This window comes from Hylaeus volcanicus, chromosome 7 (genome assembly GCF_026283585.1).
Source record: "Hylaeus volcanicus isolate JK05 chromosome 7, UHH_iyHylVolc1.0_haploid, whole genome shotgun sequence".
Classification (NCBI taxonomy): domain Eukaryota; kingdom Metazoa; phylum Arthropoda; class Insecta; order Hymenoptera; family Colletidae; genus Hylaeus; species Hylaeus volcanicus.
In genome coordinates, this window is record NC_071982.1 from 20,041,442 (window position 1) to 20,059,854 (window position 18,413).

Sequence of the window (18,413 nt, forward strand, 5' to 3'; positions counted from 1 at the left end):
TAACGCTCGCTCGTGCTATCGACTTTCCATCGCGCGAGAGTTGACAGAAATCTGGTTGGCAGAGGATATGGGCAAAATATTCGATGTCCTTAAAAATAATTTGAAAAAAAAAAAAAACAAATCGATTCGAGTCAGACCCACTAACCAAGTTCCACGTGGTGTATTGGAATCTTTTTTCATAGGACAAAATGTCGTAGTTCAAAATGATTTTCGGAATGTCTTTAAGGACGTTATATTTCATCCTATCTGTATCAGCTGTGAGAAAGTCGACAATTCGAACGAGTTCTAATCACCTGGAGCTTAGAATCGTTGGAGTTGGCGACGATTTAGGTGGCAAGATCAGGAAGAAAGGTTGAAAGGAAGACCGGTGGAAAATGTGTCATACGTTCCTTCTCTGTCGTGCGCGCCACGAGGAAATTTTAAAGGCTTGGGAGAGGGGCGGAGGGAGCGTACTCGGGCACGGTGAAGGTTAGAGGGCACGAATGATGAGTTCGGGTGGGTCGGAGAGCGGGGAAGTCGCAGGCACTCCTTGCACATTTTGTTCTGGGAGCTCCGTGTCATCATCTATGAAGTATCGTCGCGTATTTCTCGCTAATGGAAGACCAATCGACACGTTTTGATCGTCGATTATATTCTGGTTTTAAAGTGCAACAACGAAGATTGCTGGGTCCAACGAGAGTTGCCAAACACCCGGGGCACTCGATGGCAATCAAAGCATTGGAACGATTTCGTCGTGATACGAAGGACTGACGAAGATTTCTGATAAATGTGTGTATGTATCGAGAGTCTCGGCCAGGACCAGCAGCGAAAGCCTCCCCCTCGCGCCCCCTCGCGGCCCCTCTCGAGGAGAGAAATGAAAACAGAGGGAGCCAGAGTGCGACAGGTGGAGAAACAGCAGCGCGGAGGTGGGATGTTAAGGGTTGAAAGAGGGATTTCGGCGGCGGCGGCGGCGAGAGAGATGGCGGTTGTACGCGAGGCCTGGGAGCGATAGAGAGGGGTAGCTCCAGAGCGATCAGCCTGGCCGCGGCAGTGGGGCGGGGGTTAGAGGGTGAGAGTCGACCGAGTGGGGGATAGAGGCAGGTTCCGTGCGTTTCGTTGGAGAACTCTCGTACCATCGGGCGACCGTAAAGGTCGTCGGTTGCTCTACTCTCCGCATCGCATAGAAGTCGAGCAGCTGGCAGCAACGTCAGCAACCAGGAACGGATCAGTCCACCGTGTGCCAGCATCGGAGATCCGTGCCTCCTGGATCCTTCGATATCGCACATCCCTACGTGCCGGAGAAGCCCGAAACAGGATCGGTCTCGATAAACTCGTTTGATAAACTCGAGTTCGGTGGGATGGAAACGTTTTCGCCGAGGAATAACCAGGGACCAGGATCGTATCGAGGATCGAATCGATTTCGAAAAAGACGCCAACGATTAGCGTGAGTAATCGAAGGAAATGGATTCGTTACTTCTTTATATACCTTACTGGGGTACGTTCGATGATTCTCCGAACGACAGCGCGTATTAACGTCGGAGTATGTCTGTACAAATTTTTTACCCAACGATCGAATCGCGATTACGATTTTCCATCGTATTTCCGTATTTCGCTCGACCGATCTTTTTCATCGTCACCGATGGCTACTCCTCTTAGGTGCTCCTTACCTCTTTCGAGAAACAGTTACACAACCGGAAAACGCGAATTAACCGTGCAAACGCGAGACATGCTCGCGCGTATTCGCGTACGCGTTGTCTCCTCTCTGTTTTCGAAACGGCGTTTCCCTAAATTGCTCGTTATCTGGTTACCTCGTTATCGACGACGATCGATATCGAGCGAACTTTGAATCGATTGATTTGTAAGCGTTCGATCGTTTTTTCGTTTCAAATCTTTCCAATTACCATTCGACTTCGAAATTATAATCGAGCCGCGACAGATCGACAAAATTAGACCTCGTCCACGCTCTGCACGTTTCAGTTTCTATTAGAATATAACGACAGGAATAATTGCCCGTGCGAATTTGCCGCTTTAGCATTTATGGACTTGTCGACGGAACGGATCGAAGTGCATAACACGAGCTACGTTTAAACCGTGCACTGAGTCACGTCATCGAAAGACACTTCATTAATTCACACGAATCCGATGCAGGCAATGAGATACATATAAATTAGTCATGCCCCACGTAGTCAGCAATTTCGCAAACGAACACACGGATAGCCGACGATAGAAAAAAATATGTCCCACGTAATGTATTCAAGCGTATTTATTAGATCGTGTAAAATGAAAATATAACGCACTATCGGTGATAAGCAACAGTTACGAAACAGGGGGAACGTCGGAGCCTCCATTGGACAGGCTCTGTATTTACCTTTCCTTCGTTTGTTCCCGCAGGTTGTACGATATTTAATCATAGTGGATCATAGCTGCAACAAAATCACAGATAAGAAATATTCCATTAAATTTCATTTAGATTTGAAAATGTTAAAAATGTTAATATTTCATTCCGCACACGTGCATACGTTCTGCCTATTTCTTGCGCGCGTTTCTTTTTCTATTAACGTCTGCCATAAATTCATAAAATCCGCCGTCCGTCGATAAGTATTTATCTCGACTCATTTAAGAACGCATGATACACACGCTCTCAGAACCATTATTCTCGGTTTCTAACCGTATCTTCCTTGTCGTAAAACGAAATTGAAATAAATTTCAGCTTAATATAACACCCGGTGCCAGTGGGAAGTCGTAAACAATCTTTTTCAGCCCGGAAAAACCAGCGAGCCTCCTTCCCGGCCGTAAATCAAGCCATCCTCGATAATTCCCATTTCATTTTCCCCGCGATACGATTCCATTTGCTAAATGTTTGTTCGACTCGTACAACGGTTCGTTTTTAAACGCGCGATCGACGAAAAATCGTTTCGTTCGGATATCGAGTCGGCGATCCGCGTGAATTTGAATCAGCGCATGCGTGGTTCGTACGAAATTGCCGCGTCACGCGGACGGGTCCATTGCAATCATCGCGGCGCAGTGATGCAGCACAGGTCTTATTGGTTGTTTGACGAGTACAATGGCGCAGCACAAAGACGGAGCTTCACGCAAGGACGAATTACATAATAGAAACAATGCCCCTAATAACGATTATTATCGGCCGCGGGCTTAAATCCGGTAACTCCCGAGTCGAGTTCAATTTTCTATATCCAGCAGAAGGTGGTATCGTCGTTTTCCAAGATTTCAAGGACATCGCGGTTAGGGATCGATACGGTATATCCTAGGAAATTCGGGATATCGAGAAGGATGTTCTTTATCTCCGAACTCTGCTAGTCCGAAAAACAAAAAAAAAAAAAGGCAGAGAGGTTCTACGCGTCGATTATTGGGAACTTGCGTGCGTGGGCGCGTTCTTTCCCAGGGCACGTGTGAGTGATCGTTTCCGAATGAACGAAACGTTTCGAGCCCTCCTTGGTCCGTATGTGGGTGAGTTGCGCGAGTGTTGGCTTCGCGATAAATTCGTATCGCGAATCGAATGCGATTGGCTGGGCTGACAGTGACGTCAAGCCGGTGGACAGCCGTCAAGTGGCACACAACTGCGTCACATTTGCTCTGAGACCGGTAAAAAAATTCGTTCCTCTTCTTCCAGTGGCGCATTACGCTATACCCGAACAAGTCATCAACAAAACAAGTCATCAACAAATTCTTTTGTATTTAGCGCCACTGTTATTCGAACAGAATTTCGTCCACCTTTGAACGACGCTGCTGCGATCGATCGCTCGATCCGAGCAACGTCGTTACAAAGAAAGGTGTCGTGAGTCACCCGTATTCACGCGATGTCTTTCTTCCTCCACGCGACACGTTTCTATACATGCACATATTTATTCCTCGCGGGTCTGTTATATTTAATATATTTAAGAATCCGGTACGCGTGTAATCGTCGGACTGTTTAACGACATCTTCTTGTTTGTTTCTTTTTTTCTCGATTCCCGCTGCGATCGATGACGATGGTTGCAGTGAGCAGGCTCCACTGCGAGTCCGAGTCCTTCAAAATGGACCTGATCCTGGACATCAACAGCTGGCTCTATCCGATGGAATTGGGTAAGCGTATCTCTTGAACAAGAATATCGATACAGTTTTCTTCGACCTTATAAACAGACGAGCACGATAGGTTCGCGAAAAAAAGCAATCTAAAAAGAACCCAGCTCGTCTCGTTAGATGTAATTTCGGTGTATCCTTGGTAGTTCGACGAAAGAATTCCGGGGCAAGCGTCATATGGTGCTCATTATGTCGCGTCAACGAGATTGATTATTCGTTCTCGACGATGATCTACGCGGCTCGTATATCTAGCGATCGCGGGAATAAAAATATCGTGAAAAAATATGTTCGACGAGAGACCCGTTGGTTGTCGGCGATACATCGTCGCGCTCCACTTAAATTCCTCAAAGTCTGGGAGATTCGGTTTCGCAACGGAAATACGTCTGATGTAAGATCGGTCCGACGGATGATTTATAGACGCTGTTTTTTTTTTTTGCACCGGAAAAAAACGCGTTAACAGGAGAGCTTCGGTTAAACAGGGTGATTCATTTATGACAAGTTACCCAAGTAATTTTCTTTCGGCAATGAACGTAAATGTTTCGAACGAATCTAGACGCTGTACAAAGTGCGAAGGAGATACCGTATATCGCGAAAAAATATCCTCTTCGTTCGTGTATTAATTTTGTTCGTTTAAAAAGAAAGAAGTCGATTTAGATGTCTTCCATCGAGACTTGTTCGAAGAATTCCCGTCTATCGCTAAAAGTAAACTAGTCGTTCGGATGGCCTGTCTTGAGGGTCTCGCCGTGTAGACTCTCGTGTCCGTGACTTTCGTTGAAAGGGAAAAGTAATTAAACGGCCTTTGTTGGCGAAGGATAGCCTGCTGGAAAGCTCGCATCGCATGAAAATTTTGTTTGCCATATCGCAGACGCGCTGTCACGACTCTCGTGTTTGTTTACGTCGCCTGCCTCACGGACGTGGCACGTATGGACACGATCGATACGTTTGTAGCGTGAATTTTACAGGGTTTACGCGGCGAGTTTGCAATCCCGTTTAATCGAAGACCGTGTTTAAAGTGGTTGAACAAACGAGTACTCGTACTTTGACGAGAGCCAATCGTTTCACCGGCAATTTCTTCGTTGTTTGTTTGTTCTTTCGTTGTTCTTTCGCTTTATTAATAAGTAATACATGCACAATAATTATTTTATGTTTTATGTTACGTTACCGAATCGCGCACGATTCATTTTGCTCCATTACTTTTACGATATGAATATATTCATATATATCTATGAAATTAGATTGTCTATTTATATAAACACGACCATATAAAATAATCGAGTGCAACTCGCGAAAGAAACTTTCGGGACAACCTAATACATATCGCGTCTCGCCAACGTTCCGTGTTCCCGAAAGGAACCGCTCGTCCGTCGAGGCATGCCATGCTACGAAAACATTTCACCGTCGCAAAAAGCGCGACGAAAGTCACCTTCGAGTAGGTACACACGCTAGGACAAGTTGGTCCGAGCCGAGCGGAACACGTTCCGCCAGTGTCCATTATCAGGGTCGTCCTTCCGACGTCTAGCCAAGAAGTGGAAGTGGCAACGAACATAAAAAAAGCTGCCGCAGGAGCACGTGTACCCGTTACTGCGAAACACGTGTCAAGTTTACCAAAGGGCCGGAAGGACGACACTATCGATTCCTCGTCATCGATCGTACGCACCGTAACGGCTATCTTTCTCTTTTACGACGCTTCGCGAGCTTATAAAACGAGATCGGTCTTGGCATGTCGATGGTTTTGGCATAGCCAGTCCGACCGGATGCGCGGATACTCTTAGAAATTCGGTCGAGAAAGAAAATGGAAGTCTTGTCCCGATCCAAATTTACGTACGATCGCAGAAAAAGAAATATGATAATAGGTGAAGGACGCGGTAGATATATTTGGTAGCGTAATTGTTCGTGGTATGCGATGTTCGCAATCGAAAGGTCGGCGAAAGATAGAATGGTATTCGTGCGATAACGTGTGCATCGGATTCGTAAGTTGTGTCCAAGGCCACGTCACGCTGCAGCAAACCAACCTCCTACCCCCTGTCGAATATCCTCATTTTGACTCGCCCTACGGACAGTTCTGGATGTATCCCGTTGATTCGGTCGCTGCAGAGGGTGCGTCACACCCACCGGTATTAAGGGTGGGGATTCGGGGGTGGGTTGCACCGCATCGTCGATCCACCCCCGCCTGCTTTCTCTGTGTTTACAGATTCATATCCTTTTTCCCTGTCTCCTGTTTCCAGATTGGTTTCCCTTCTGCGTTTCTTTTGACCCTTGGCCAATTTCGATACGTTCTCCTCTTCTCGTTCGGTAAAACGTGTACACGGAAGCATAGGGAATAACGACGCGAAAAAAATCGACACCGCCTCGTCTAATTGTTCTGCAGATTTCCTGACCTAGAACGATAGTACCGATGACAGCGCTATACGTAACAATTGGCCCTTATTAAGACAAGCGTATCTTGCGAATGTACACTTGGCAGACCGAAGAACCCCCGAATTATTGGCGTAGTCGTTGTCCGAGGAAACAATACGATCGATTGGATCACGCGACCGACACACTTGGCTGTATTAGTTAGCAGAAAATTGAATTAGAAATGTAGAAGCTACGTAATAATCGATACAGAGCGAACCAAAATCGCGTTTACAGCTGGGAGAGAGTGGAGCGAGATGGATTTTACAAGGAAGGCGGTTGCGTCGACCGTGCAAGAGAGCGAAGAGCAGGGGTGGGGGAAGGAGAACGAAGGTTAGCCATAGGGCCAGGCAGTCCCGCTGTATTGACGCGCGGCGCGCACAGGCTTGCGCGAGATGACGCAATCTCCCACTCCCCCACCACACGTGCCACATTCTGCCAGCCTCCCCACTCTTCGGCTATTCGTTCCACTCCTCTCTCCTGCCTCACCCGGCAGCTTCCATAAGTTCAATGCCAAGGTCAAAACGGCCACGGCTCGCAGCCGTGTCGGTCGCGATATTCGCTCGCCGAGAGAAGAAGCGATCGTGTCTGTGTGTTCCGTCCGTCCGTCCGTTCGTCGTCGTCGTCGTCGTCGTTCCATCGCGTTTAAGTTGAACCTAAGGTGGGCAACAATTCTACTCGAATAACAGATGACGTATCAAACTGGTATAGTGATTCCTTCTCGGCGTTTACTCGATCGAATGGTCATACATACGGATAACCGTGCAGTTGATCGACGTGGAAATACAATTTCGGTCTACCGTTCGCACTTTTATTCAATCGGTTACGAATAAAAGGTTTCATCCCTTGTTAGCTGTTACGAGAATTTTACCTAGAAGGCTTTTTTTACCCATCTCTAAATTGAATCGCCTTACCCGTCGTCGCGAATTGCGCGCGCGCTTTTTACTCGCTTTCTCGACGGGCGCGCGTTGCGCGTAGTGCGTGCCTTTTTCGTTTCTTTTCGCGCGTCTAACCTACATACCGGAACCAGTGATTACTTTGTGACTAGTTTTGGAAACGATAGCTCGGGATCCTCGTATCGATCGGCAATTTCTCGTAAAGCCAGTCGTGTCTTGTTACTCGTTAACTGTTCTGTCGGAAGGGTTGCGCTTGCGTAAGTCGCCAGCAGTCAAAGGGTTAACCCTCGAGTGATGTCGCGAAAAAAAGTGTTACGTAAATGGTATCGAGATGGGTTCAAATTTTCGACCCTTCGTCACCCTTTCTTTTCGATTGTCAAACGTTGGTTCTCTATCAAAGGACCACGTCGCGAATTAATCGTTGATCGTGATTATCGATTACTCGGGAAACGCAACCATGGATTACGTTTCCATGGACCGTTTCCGGCGCCGTAATGGCGAACGTCGCGACATCGAGACGCGTTAATGATTTTTCGTCGATACATCGATGTTTCTCGAGTGCGAGGACCAGGGAGAAGGGACGATAAACGAGACGGCGCGTAACCGAAACGCGAACGTTAATGGTGCGCAATCGGTCGGAAAGCTTCGTGCGTTATCGCGCGACGTCGAGAACAGCTCGTGCAGAAGCAAGGTCGTGACAGGTGCGTGAATATATTCGTGGAGGACGAGAAGCAGGACGTCCTGCGCAGCGAATGCGGATGCGCATCGTACGAAGAATGGATATGAACTATTGTCGTCTTCTCTCTCTCTCCCTCCATCGTGCTTGACGTCACGAGACAAGATGGCGGATTTTGGTAGACCCGGGACAGTCGTTAAAGCTCTCTGCTAGGATGGTTGACGTTTCCAGATTCACGGTACCTTTATTATTCTTTCTTTATTCCTTTTCCTTGCAAATTGTCTGCAAGTTGTCTGTGCCTCGCTCACGAAAAATGGGAAGAAATTTGATCCGCTTCGTCGCCAATTTTTATCAACCAGTTAAATATGGAACGATTTTTCGTTAATCCTTTCGGGCCTCCGTACCGTCACTCGAGATTCAAGCTTCGATCGCGTTTACGTTTTACGTGTAACGTCCCGAAGAGCATAGAATCGAGTAGCTGAAATTTCGTTTCCATTTTCGAATTTCTAAAAGATCCTCGATACTGGCCATATTGTTAACGATTTCCAAAACGTTCATGCATCTACGGAGACGTATACGTAATTGTCAGCGACAAGGTTAACCCAGCAAATCACACGAACGAACGTAATTCTTCGCTCGTCTCGCATTATGTAGTTAATACAGACGAGAATATAATACGGTCGTGCGCCGCTCAACTGGGTAATCTATAATCGTTGAACCATCATTATGATGTAAGTCTGACCTACGTAAATTTCGTAACATGATCAATTGATTATGCAGATTCGCCGACTTCCTTACGTTTCGTTGTTTCTTCGTCCACCTCTCGGCATTGCCACGGCCGGTAATATCGATTACCGTGCTATACGTATCATCGACATATAGCGTAGACTTAACCTTGACCCTTGTTCTCCGAGAGACTCTTCCACAGGGACTCGACGTTTCCCAGCTGCGGAGCACAATCGTCTTTCGTTGGACAGACAGACAGAACAGAGACAGACAGAATTTAATCGAAAAGTAGATGGCTAATAAAATCAACCCGAATCTACTTAACTCGATGAATGGTTAGGTGTTTTTTATATCATCGTAAAATCTCTACAAATGTACACATGTATATGTCTACATCGTATTAAACCTGGACGATGTTATCGCCTTCGACGTTTTCGCTCGTGTCCCAGTTTCCGTCGCCAGTCGTCCTTTAGCCCGCGTAGGCTAACCTCTTTCCAACCGTCCCTTATTCTCGGTCTTCCTGTCTTTCGCCCTTCGCCCCTTTTTCTTGCTCTCTGGTTACGTAAATGCTTCAGGCTCCCTCGAAGGATCCTACGCGTGTACACCTAAATGTCGCAAGCCGTATCTTCCGTACTGCCAACCGTACGTTTGTTTTCTACGCAAATTACACATTTAGGAATCTATTTCGGCTAGAGACGCTATACTATCGCAGTTATTTACCGAACCTTTCCTAACTAGGCTCGGTCTGTTGCGCAATCAACGATAACCGAAGATCCTGAACGTAATCGCGTGTCCTCGTCTCGGTAAATAGTAGCCGATCTTTTTTTTATTCGTTTCGCGAAACTTTTACCCCGTTAAGAGTTTCGTCCATCGCTGTTCCGCACTAATGGCTTACGCGATCGACCATGAATCTCGTTAAAAGTGTCGATGCACGCGTCTCTGCAACGCCCCCAATGTATTTTCGATGCAACCGCTTTGAGGTTTATTATTAGACGTCCGTCTTCCTGTTTCGACATTGCCGCGGCTGATGCGTCGATATCGAACGGAAAGGGGATAATGTTTCGTTGCTTTCTACCGCGAATAAATAATTGATTAGTTTTCGCCCACGTCTGACTGGAGACTTGTTCGCGTTCCAGGTGACAAGTTTCGTCTGGTTCTCGCGACGACCTTGAGAGAGGACGGCTATCCCGATGGAGGAGAGTGGAACGCCACGGAACAGGAAGGAGGTTCCAGAGCAGACAGTTTCGAGTACGTGATGTCTGGCAAGGTGTTTCGAATCGAAGGCGACGAAGCCAGCAACGAGCCCAGCAGCAGACTGTAAGTATACGTTTCTGTTCTTATAATCTCGCCAGCGGTGGTACTCCCGACAGAATAAAACTTGAACGTTTCGAGAATAATTCTAGAAACTCTGTCGATCGACGTTTCCCTAGTTGTTTTGAGTTGTGCCGTTTACGCAAACTGCCACATTTACCTGGGTAGATGGCGGCCATTTTGGAATGGCGGGCGCATAGAGAAAGAATATGCACCGTTGTCTGCAGTATTTGTATAGACTCTATACTATAGAGTTTTCCTTGTAGTATTTTCTAATACGTAGTTTCCGTCGCTGTTTTATTCTGTTACGAGCCACCCGTTGATCGCTTAGCGTATCTGATGCGTGAACGCACGGCACGTCACAATGTGACGTCATTTGTGACGCGTGATTCGTAATCGCGCTCTTTCTGCTGTGAAATCTCTGATTGGCTCGCTTCCAGTGCTCGATGAAGTCTCGTGGGGTTTTTGGAACGACCAACTTCCAAAGAACCTTGCGAAAAGAGTCGCATCGATACTGCGACATGCGACTAAAAATAGCGTACGAAAAAATACAAACGAAACCAGTGTTTCTTGGAATTTTGTGCACGCAAGTCGTTAATAACAAAAAAAAAAAAAATAACCGTATCGGTAAGAAGTAAATACGTTTCGCTTCTGTGGGAAACACAGTCGCGTTTAGCATTGGAATTCTTCGCAAATTGTTAGGGGGAGAGAAAGTTGCATCGTAGCGGGGTTCTGCGATAACCTTGACTTGACCGACTTATCGTTTAACCTTGAAACTCGATTCCCTACCGCGTGCAGTCAACGTATGCAGTAAAGGTCGCCTCTATGTTTGATCAGCACAGGTTATGTCGTAAATCGCGCATGCAAACTCCTTGCGGTAGTGTTCGCGTTGTTGTTGAAAATGAAGAGAGCGCAGCGTAGCCAGCGCTCGATAAGATAAACCCGTCGTAAACTCACCGTCTGGCGCATAAAGGAATTACGAGTAATGCATGGAGATTGCTTAATTAGAGGATGATCGGTTGGCAGCCCGAGACAAATTATTATTTTACTGTAAATCGTTTGGAATATATAGGAAAATCGTAATTCGTCGGTTATCGAGAAGCGCGACTTACGAAACTCTTTGAAGCGGGTTTCGTTTTGCAACGATACCTGTAAAAGGAATCGCAGGGAATAAAGAACTCGCGATATTTATCAACGGTGATGGACTGATCCTTTTCGAAGCCCGGAGAAGAATTATTGCTTCGATCAACCATTTTTGACGTGGCAGAAAGTTTCGACTAAAGCCTTCTCTCAGTCGTATCGCGCCAAGTGCTTAACACCACCTGGCAACTCTTTCCCATCGCCGCAGAATTAATTGGACAGATAGATACTCGTCGTTCTAGCGGCAAGAATGATTGCAAAATCGATTAACTCGTGACAGTTCGAAATTTATTATCGGCGCGTATCGTGGGTTTAGAGGTACAGCGATTCGCTTTCAGCTCCCTTGAATGCTCTCGCATCGATTTATCGATCCCTTTGTCGCGCACAATCCACGTTTCTCTCGGTATCTTCGTACACGTATACTTGTTTGCATTCAATCGTTATCAGAGATTTTTATCGTGTTCGGCGGTCGAAGGTGCGATTCTTGGAAAAAAAAAAAGTTTCGAATCGATCGTTTCCTTCGGGTAATAACATCGTTGCAAATTTATCGTTATTTTGAGTTTTCGCATCTTATCTAATCGAAAGCTTTGTACTTCGATTGTTTTTACGTTGGTTGAGTCAGCAAAGTGGGCGTATTTAACGATTATCTCGGTAAGAAGTCGGAAATTCGAAAATAAACTTACGAGCTCACGTATCGTTAACAAGACTAAAAACAGAAGATATCCCTTACGAAGAACGAAGAAATGAAAGATAGAATTCGATCAGTTTCGAGACGATATCGAAGACGAAGCAGGTGATATCGAAAGGTATCGACCATGGAGGAGTCGCGGAAACGTTCACCGACCATTCATTCGCCATGTTCGGGTCGGTAAAAGCGGAACGGAGACACCGAAACAGGCTCTCGAAGAACAGGGAGCCACTCTGCGTTCACTCGGTGGGTAATGAAGCGGGTGAACACAGCTGGTGGTATCTCAGTTTTCTGAGAGTGTTGGCAACCCATTGAGAGTTTTTACCTGTCGACATCCCGCGGTGGCTTTGTGGAAGAACAATGGACGTCGCGAAAGGAACAACGAGGAAACTAAAGGGAAGAAAAAAGTATAGAACACGGTCTGGAAAATTTCCACGGAAGATTCCTTAAAAAAAGAACGAAGCACTGTTTCGGCGAAGTTTCACTTCGGCGATAAAGCCGGTCCTCTGTCGATACTCGTTACTGATAATGAGCACGTAGAGAAACCGTACAGGTGCGCGTACTTTGTTTTTTTTTATTAATTTTGTGATTGCATCGAACAGGGGCGTGCCAGCTGGGAAATGAATCATTGATCGGGGTCGCGGAAGACCCCGGGATGCGAATACAGCTAATCCATCGATGAACGGAACGAAACGAGCACGTAAACGTTGCCATAGCAGTGCTGCAAATGAAGCTGTGAAGGGTGTTACGGGGACCATTGACACCGAGTCAAATTACGATTGATCCTTCGGAACGAATTCTTCTAAATAACAACGCTCGTGTATTTCATTTCATCGTAGAAACGTAGATTTTTGCGCGATGTTCTGGTTGCTTGGTTTCGGGATGGTTAGGGGTGGGGAGAGCGCGACCGTGCACGCGCGACGCGCTAGGATGCGCGCAAGGTCGTCCAGGCTGTCAAAATCAGCTGACGCTTCGGTGACCAATCGGCTGTTCCCCAAGCTCCGCGGGAGACTCGTCGTTCGCGCCACTATGTTCAGAGGGCGCTCGATATCCGATGCTCAAATAGCCAATTACTCTCTACTTTATTCTTCTTCTTGCGTTACTATTTTTTCTATCGATTTTACTTTTTTTTTTTTTCTCGTCGGTTGATATCCAAATTCAGGTTCACGGGTCAATAGGTGACTCGATTCCAAGTTGGAACGCGATACCAAACCCGTGACGACCAACAGCGCGATAAACATTACGGAAGTCGTATTATGTAAAAGATAATTGACTCGAGCGAAACCTTCGGTCGCGTATAAAACTCGATTAATTAACTCGATTAATTTCTCTACGGCAGCTCGGCATGCTAATATGATTACGGCTCACTCGAGATCTCGCGGTGCGTTCATTTAAAATTATTGCGACACGTGAAGCGGTAATATTCTCGGGTGACATCATCTTCGCCATTATCCCGATTAGATGTCCCTACACGAAAGTAATCGGTAAACGTACTCGTTGCGATCGTAACGTTCTCAACGCTGAGAAACAAGGTTCGCGGTGATCAACAACCGGAATAGATGAAAATACGAGCGCGAGCAACGTGGAAGACGAACCGTTAGTATCGTTCCCGATGCTATTTCGCGTGCTCGTGTTTCTCGAGCTTGTTTTCTATGTTAACCGATAAATCTTTTCCACCGCCTGCGGTAAACGCACATGGGCGTCGACAAACACGAACGTAGGTGTAGTTCACGCTTTGTATTCAAGGTCTCGGCCTCGTACGCGACGCTTTATACCTTTTAAAGCGTCCCGTGCAACACCTCTTTACGAACGTAATTCGTAAGCTGCGGCATGGGACGCGAATTTCGAGAGGTTCACTAAGAGTACAAAGGTCTAACGAATAGTCTGCGCCAAATAACAGTCAGAGTTGAGGATAAGTATCCGGACGTGTGATCGAACCTCCCATGAACCGCGGGAGACAGAAAACAGACAGATTAATTATAAGATCCAACTATGGATTGCGCAACGTTACAGGTGACGCGACTCCCGATAATTAGATACTTATAAAAATGGCGTCTAATTAGCGTTGCCCGTGACTTGCTGAAATTTCTATTCGGTACCAAACCGTGTTCGTATTTAACTCGTAATATTTTTTTAATTCCGCCAAGATACAATCGTTGAAAGATTCCTGGCACAGAACTCCTAGGGACCGAGCGCTCCAACTTCCTCGGTAGTCGTAAATACACCAGCGCGAGTCGGCGGAAAATTTAACCGCCACGTCATTCGACGTTAGAAGAAAACTCTCGGGGCAGCGGGGGGAGGTGGGGAGGGGAAGGGGGGGCAGGGCAGAGAGACGAGCGTAAAAATGTCGCGTTGCGGCTCGTCACAAAGAGGGGAACATCGGAGGAAGCGGATTACATAAGGCTTCGATGCAACGACGGCAGAGTTGCGGCGTTTTTGGCAACGAAACGCGATTTCGTCGTTCCCTCCTCGCGGACGCTCCCGGTATATTATTGGCGTTTAATCGCAGGTGCTCGCGCGTTTGCTTCGTCGGTACGTAAATAATCCAATTTTTGTTTGTATTCGACGAGATTGAGTAACGACGTTGCCGCGTTATTTCGAATTCGCAAATGCAGAAACACCGCGGGGTAGGTATCGTTGGAAAAGTAAGAAGTCAGAATCGTTGTCGGGACGTGTACGAAATTTCGGTGTTGGTACAAATACGAGAAAGGGGGCTCGCGATGCACCCGGGAAATTTTTGAGCTCCGAGCTCTGTACTTGTAAATATCAGATAGAATAACATTGTAAAAATTGAGCATCGGCGTCGACGCGATAGTTCCATTCCCGTCGTTCGTCGCGAAATTTCTCGTGTTAATTTCCGTCGAGTCCGCGGAGAATAGTAACCCGATAGGTTGAAATATCGCAGCGCCCGTTCCGTTCCGACGTAGCTTACGCTACTGGCCGACTCGTAGCCTTGTACTTTAGAGGCTTTATGTACGTTACACATAGGCACTTCGGAAGAGCGGAAGGAGGAAGGGAATGCATCGTCACGTAATGCAAGCATTATGCAATCCATCGTCGACCGTGTGCGCTAACAGAACAGCTGATCTTTTTTAGCTACCGCGGTGTTTCACGTTTTCCATGCGCGTACCGTTTATTCGCTCGACGTGAACCCTCGTCGAGTCGGTCCCCTTAAAACAGATGGGAAATTAAACAATTTTTTTTTCAAACCTTTTCGTTACGTATCACGAGTGGAAAGATTATTATTTTCCAGATTATTGTACATTTCGCCTGTTGGAACGTGTCATTTTGAAACGCAACTTTCAAACTTGCCCAAAATTCGCAGTTCCCGAGCGAATTATTTTATTATTTCGAGGGAGGTATGCTATACGGCTCGACTTTGTTTTCGAGCGATAACAATTAACAGTATCAACTAACAGTATCGTTTCGGAGAATACACGCGCCTAATCCGTTCGGCTTCTCGCGAACCTCTCGCTTCTTTTCGGATCTCTCACTCGGCGATCGACTCCAAATAAAAAGGTGGCGATAGCGAAGTTGCTTATTTCGCGAGACAATGCTGTACCATCCGGAGTGGGTCTGCAGTCGAGAAGACCGTCGATGCAAAGATAAGCAGTTACAACTGGAAACAAGGTCGGTTAGGTCATACGTTCGCGCGGCTCTTTTATGTTCTTGTCAAAGGCTGAATCTACTCCCCCAAAATGGATGCCACCGATCGACGAGGCGACCTCTTCGCTTTCAGATCCTTCGAACTCGGCGCTCCCTCGGTTCCCTCTAAACCCATTTCGAAACTTGGTCGCAACGTCGTTAATACCATTGTCTCGTTCGGGTGAGTCGACGGTGTCGAGAGTCGTTTCACGGACGCAGACGCGCCGAGAAGTACGTGGCTCTGAAGTTAGTCGCGTTGACGTCACAGCGGCGCAGAGGGAGACCGTGGTTCGAGTTTATTCGATTACGTTACATTAATCCGTATTCCGAGTTGTACGATTCCGGTCTGCTCGCACTGACGCATCCAGTGCACAGTTCCGCGTACCAACTTGCAGGCTTTAATTCCGCCACAGATGCGCACCCCGTTCAGGTATAAAAATCGCCCCGAGTCTAACACGATTCGTTTATAAATTAATTTTCAAGCGTTGAAAGTATTCGCTGTCTTAGCTTCATTTTATTGCAGCGAATTTATTTGCAATTTTATTCGAACAACGATTTTATTCAAAGTCCGTCGCTCCAGCTGTCCAGCAGGTCCGCGTGTGTGCGAATTGCGCGCAGCGATCAGGGTTGATCGAGTCCCGAAGCGGACTTATTTCGGGTAATCGAATCACGTGTTTTTCGTAAAAACGATGTAGGTCAACGCGAACGATATCGACGCTCTCGAACTTCTCTCGATTTCAGCGCGCATGTTCCACTGCACGGGAGAATAATCCGCGCGTAATTTGTCCGATACATACCTACACCCCTCGCCTAATATCTCCTTTTGTGTCTCGTCCTGGCAATCGATAATCCTGACATCTCTTATCCTGACATCTCTTATCCTGACATCTCTTTGTCCGTCCGTCTCTAGAAACACGAATTACTTATGTTCGGGTTTAACTGTACGTGGTAGAAAATATCTTAGAAATGAACTAAAGAACCTGTTCTTGGACAAAGGGCAAGAGAATTCGAAATAAAAGTGCAAACGTTATTTTGGAATGTCTTTAACACGTTCACCGTGCCAGATTAATCCCCCTGAAAATTTCTACTGTGATCAAGTTTCGTTTCTAGGCTGTGTTGGAAGCTACATAATCAAACATTTATCGTGGGATTTATTTTTATAACTTCATCGAAGTTTAAGAATTTCATTCAAATTTATTTTCTTTGGTACTTAACATTCGGAATTAATTTTGTTTGTTCTTCGGTGAAAAGCACTGTCACCCATATATGGGCGACGTGGCGATCAACGTGTTAATAATGAATAGCTCTATGTTCTTTCGGAAGTCTTGTCGATCGACAAAGAGCAGCCATGGTGGCATGCAGATGTCTCGGCGTCCAACACTATCTTTTTCTCGAACGCTAGATTTCGCGAAGAAAGAATCGAAGGAGAGTAGTAGCGAAGGGTTCGAAGGGGCGAGGAGATAGCAAATGCAGGAATCGCATTCGTGAATTTTTAAAAGATCCCGTTTGTAAGTAGCACGGGCGCAACAGCTTCCGTTTCGTAGACCGATATTCGCAGGCTCCGGCCAGTTGTTCCCGGACACGAGCCCCAGGCTCTCCGGTTCCCAGGGGTGACCCAGTTTCCGTTTATCCCCTCACGGTCGGCCCAGCACCTGCCTGGCGAACCTCCACTACCTACGCAGATTCGCCAGGCTTTCCAGATACAGCTTCGGTCCACCTACCGACTCTCCCCTCGACCTCCACGTTGGATCCCTTTTTAATCAGTTTTCGTTGTTTTCGCAATTTCTCCCTCCGGAATCCGCCAGTAATCACGACGCTCCGCGAAATACCGAATTCGATATCTTTAATTCGACGAAAATATGAAGCGACGACGTCGATCCGATCGCGTATTCATTCATCAGAATTTCGAGTCGGTAGTTGTTTGGCTTCCCTCGCTACGATAAATCGTCGAAAAAGCATGGACGTTTGCACTTGTTATTTTTTCTTTATATTTGCGTTGCCTTGCTCTCGCAGAATGAACGCATTTTAATAACGAAAATAACGTTGACTTCCACCATTTGCATTTGAAAACGGCTCGCCTCGAGAGCTTCCGTAATCCCAGACCCCCACCTGGAATAAAATGTCACCTCGTCCACGTGGCTCTTCCAACAAAAACGCGAGGATTACGATTCTTTTGTCTCGACTCACATTTCCACCCATCGAAAGATCGACAGTCAGATTCATCTCGGAATGCAAAGATTCTCCTTTCTTTTTCTCGTTTAACGTCCGTCGAGTATTCCGCTGATAATCCCATTGTTTTCCACGGTTGGCTGGGCACCCCTCCCACGCGCAGGGGGTCATACACGTGCGTAACGTGCCAACTTTCCGCGTCTCTCCGCTTGATCTCTCTCGGATGCACGCTCGTGCGCGCACCCTCGCCAGGAACTCTCCTGGGAAAAGGTCAGACAGTCAGAGGCCAACCTACAGGGTGAAATTGGGTCAACCCCTGACGCGATCGCTCGTGCATGAATTTTCCCCCCTGGTCTTCCTCGCTTACGAGGCAGGAGGTTCCAGGGGCTCCAGAAAGCGCGGGTGTCGTTGATGGCGGGCAGAAATGGGTTACGGCTCGGGAGCGACGGGAATAAGGGTGGGAATAAATTGAAAGGAAACCAGACGTGCAGAACTTGAAAATTAGCTTCCTTCGTAATTTCCCCTGCTCCGGGGAATTCGACGCTCGACGATGACCCTTTTTATCCAAGCTTCGCGGTTCTTGGTTCTTCGAGCTTTCGAATCTCGATCACGATCGTCTTATACGAGCTCGTCCGTAACGTTGGCTCGCGATTTCATCGACGAGATAATCGAGGGAAAACTTTGGTGAAAATCGAAATGGTGCTCGGGG

The 18,413-nt window shown here is 46.9% G+C and overlaps 1 protein-coding gene across 3 annotated transcripts in view; it reads left to right on the forward strand.

The window, feature by feature from the left end:
- The window catches only part of LOC128879335 (DNA-directed RNA polymerases I, II, and III subunit RPABC3), a 52,302-nt gene that overhangs the window by 15,259 nt on the left and 18,630 nt on the right, over positions 1-18,413 (forward strand). For all 3 annotated transcript variants that reach the window (XM_054128390.1, XM_054128389.1, XM_054128392.1), the window contains exons 2-3: positions 3,979-4,062; positions 9,888-10,068. In XM_054128390.1, coding sequence (XP_053984365.1) covers positions 3,979-4,062; positions 9,888-10,068 — 265 coding nt within the window. The remainder of the gene's footprint in view (positions 1-3,978; positions 4,063-9,887; positions 10,069-18,413) is intronic.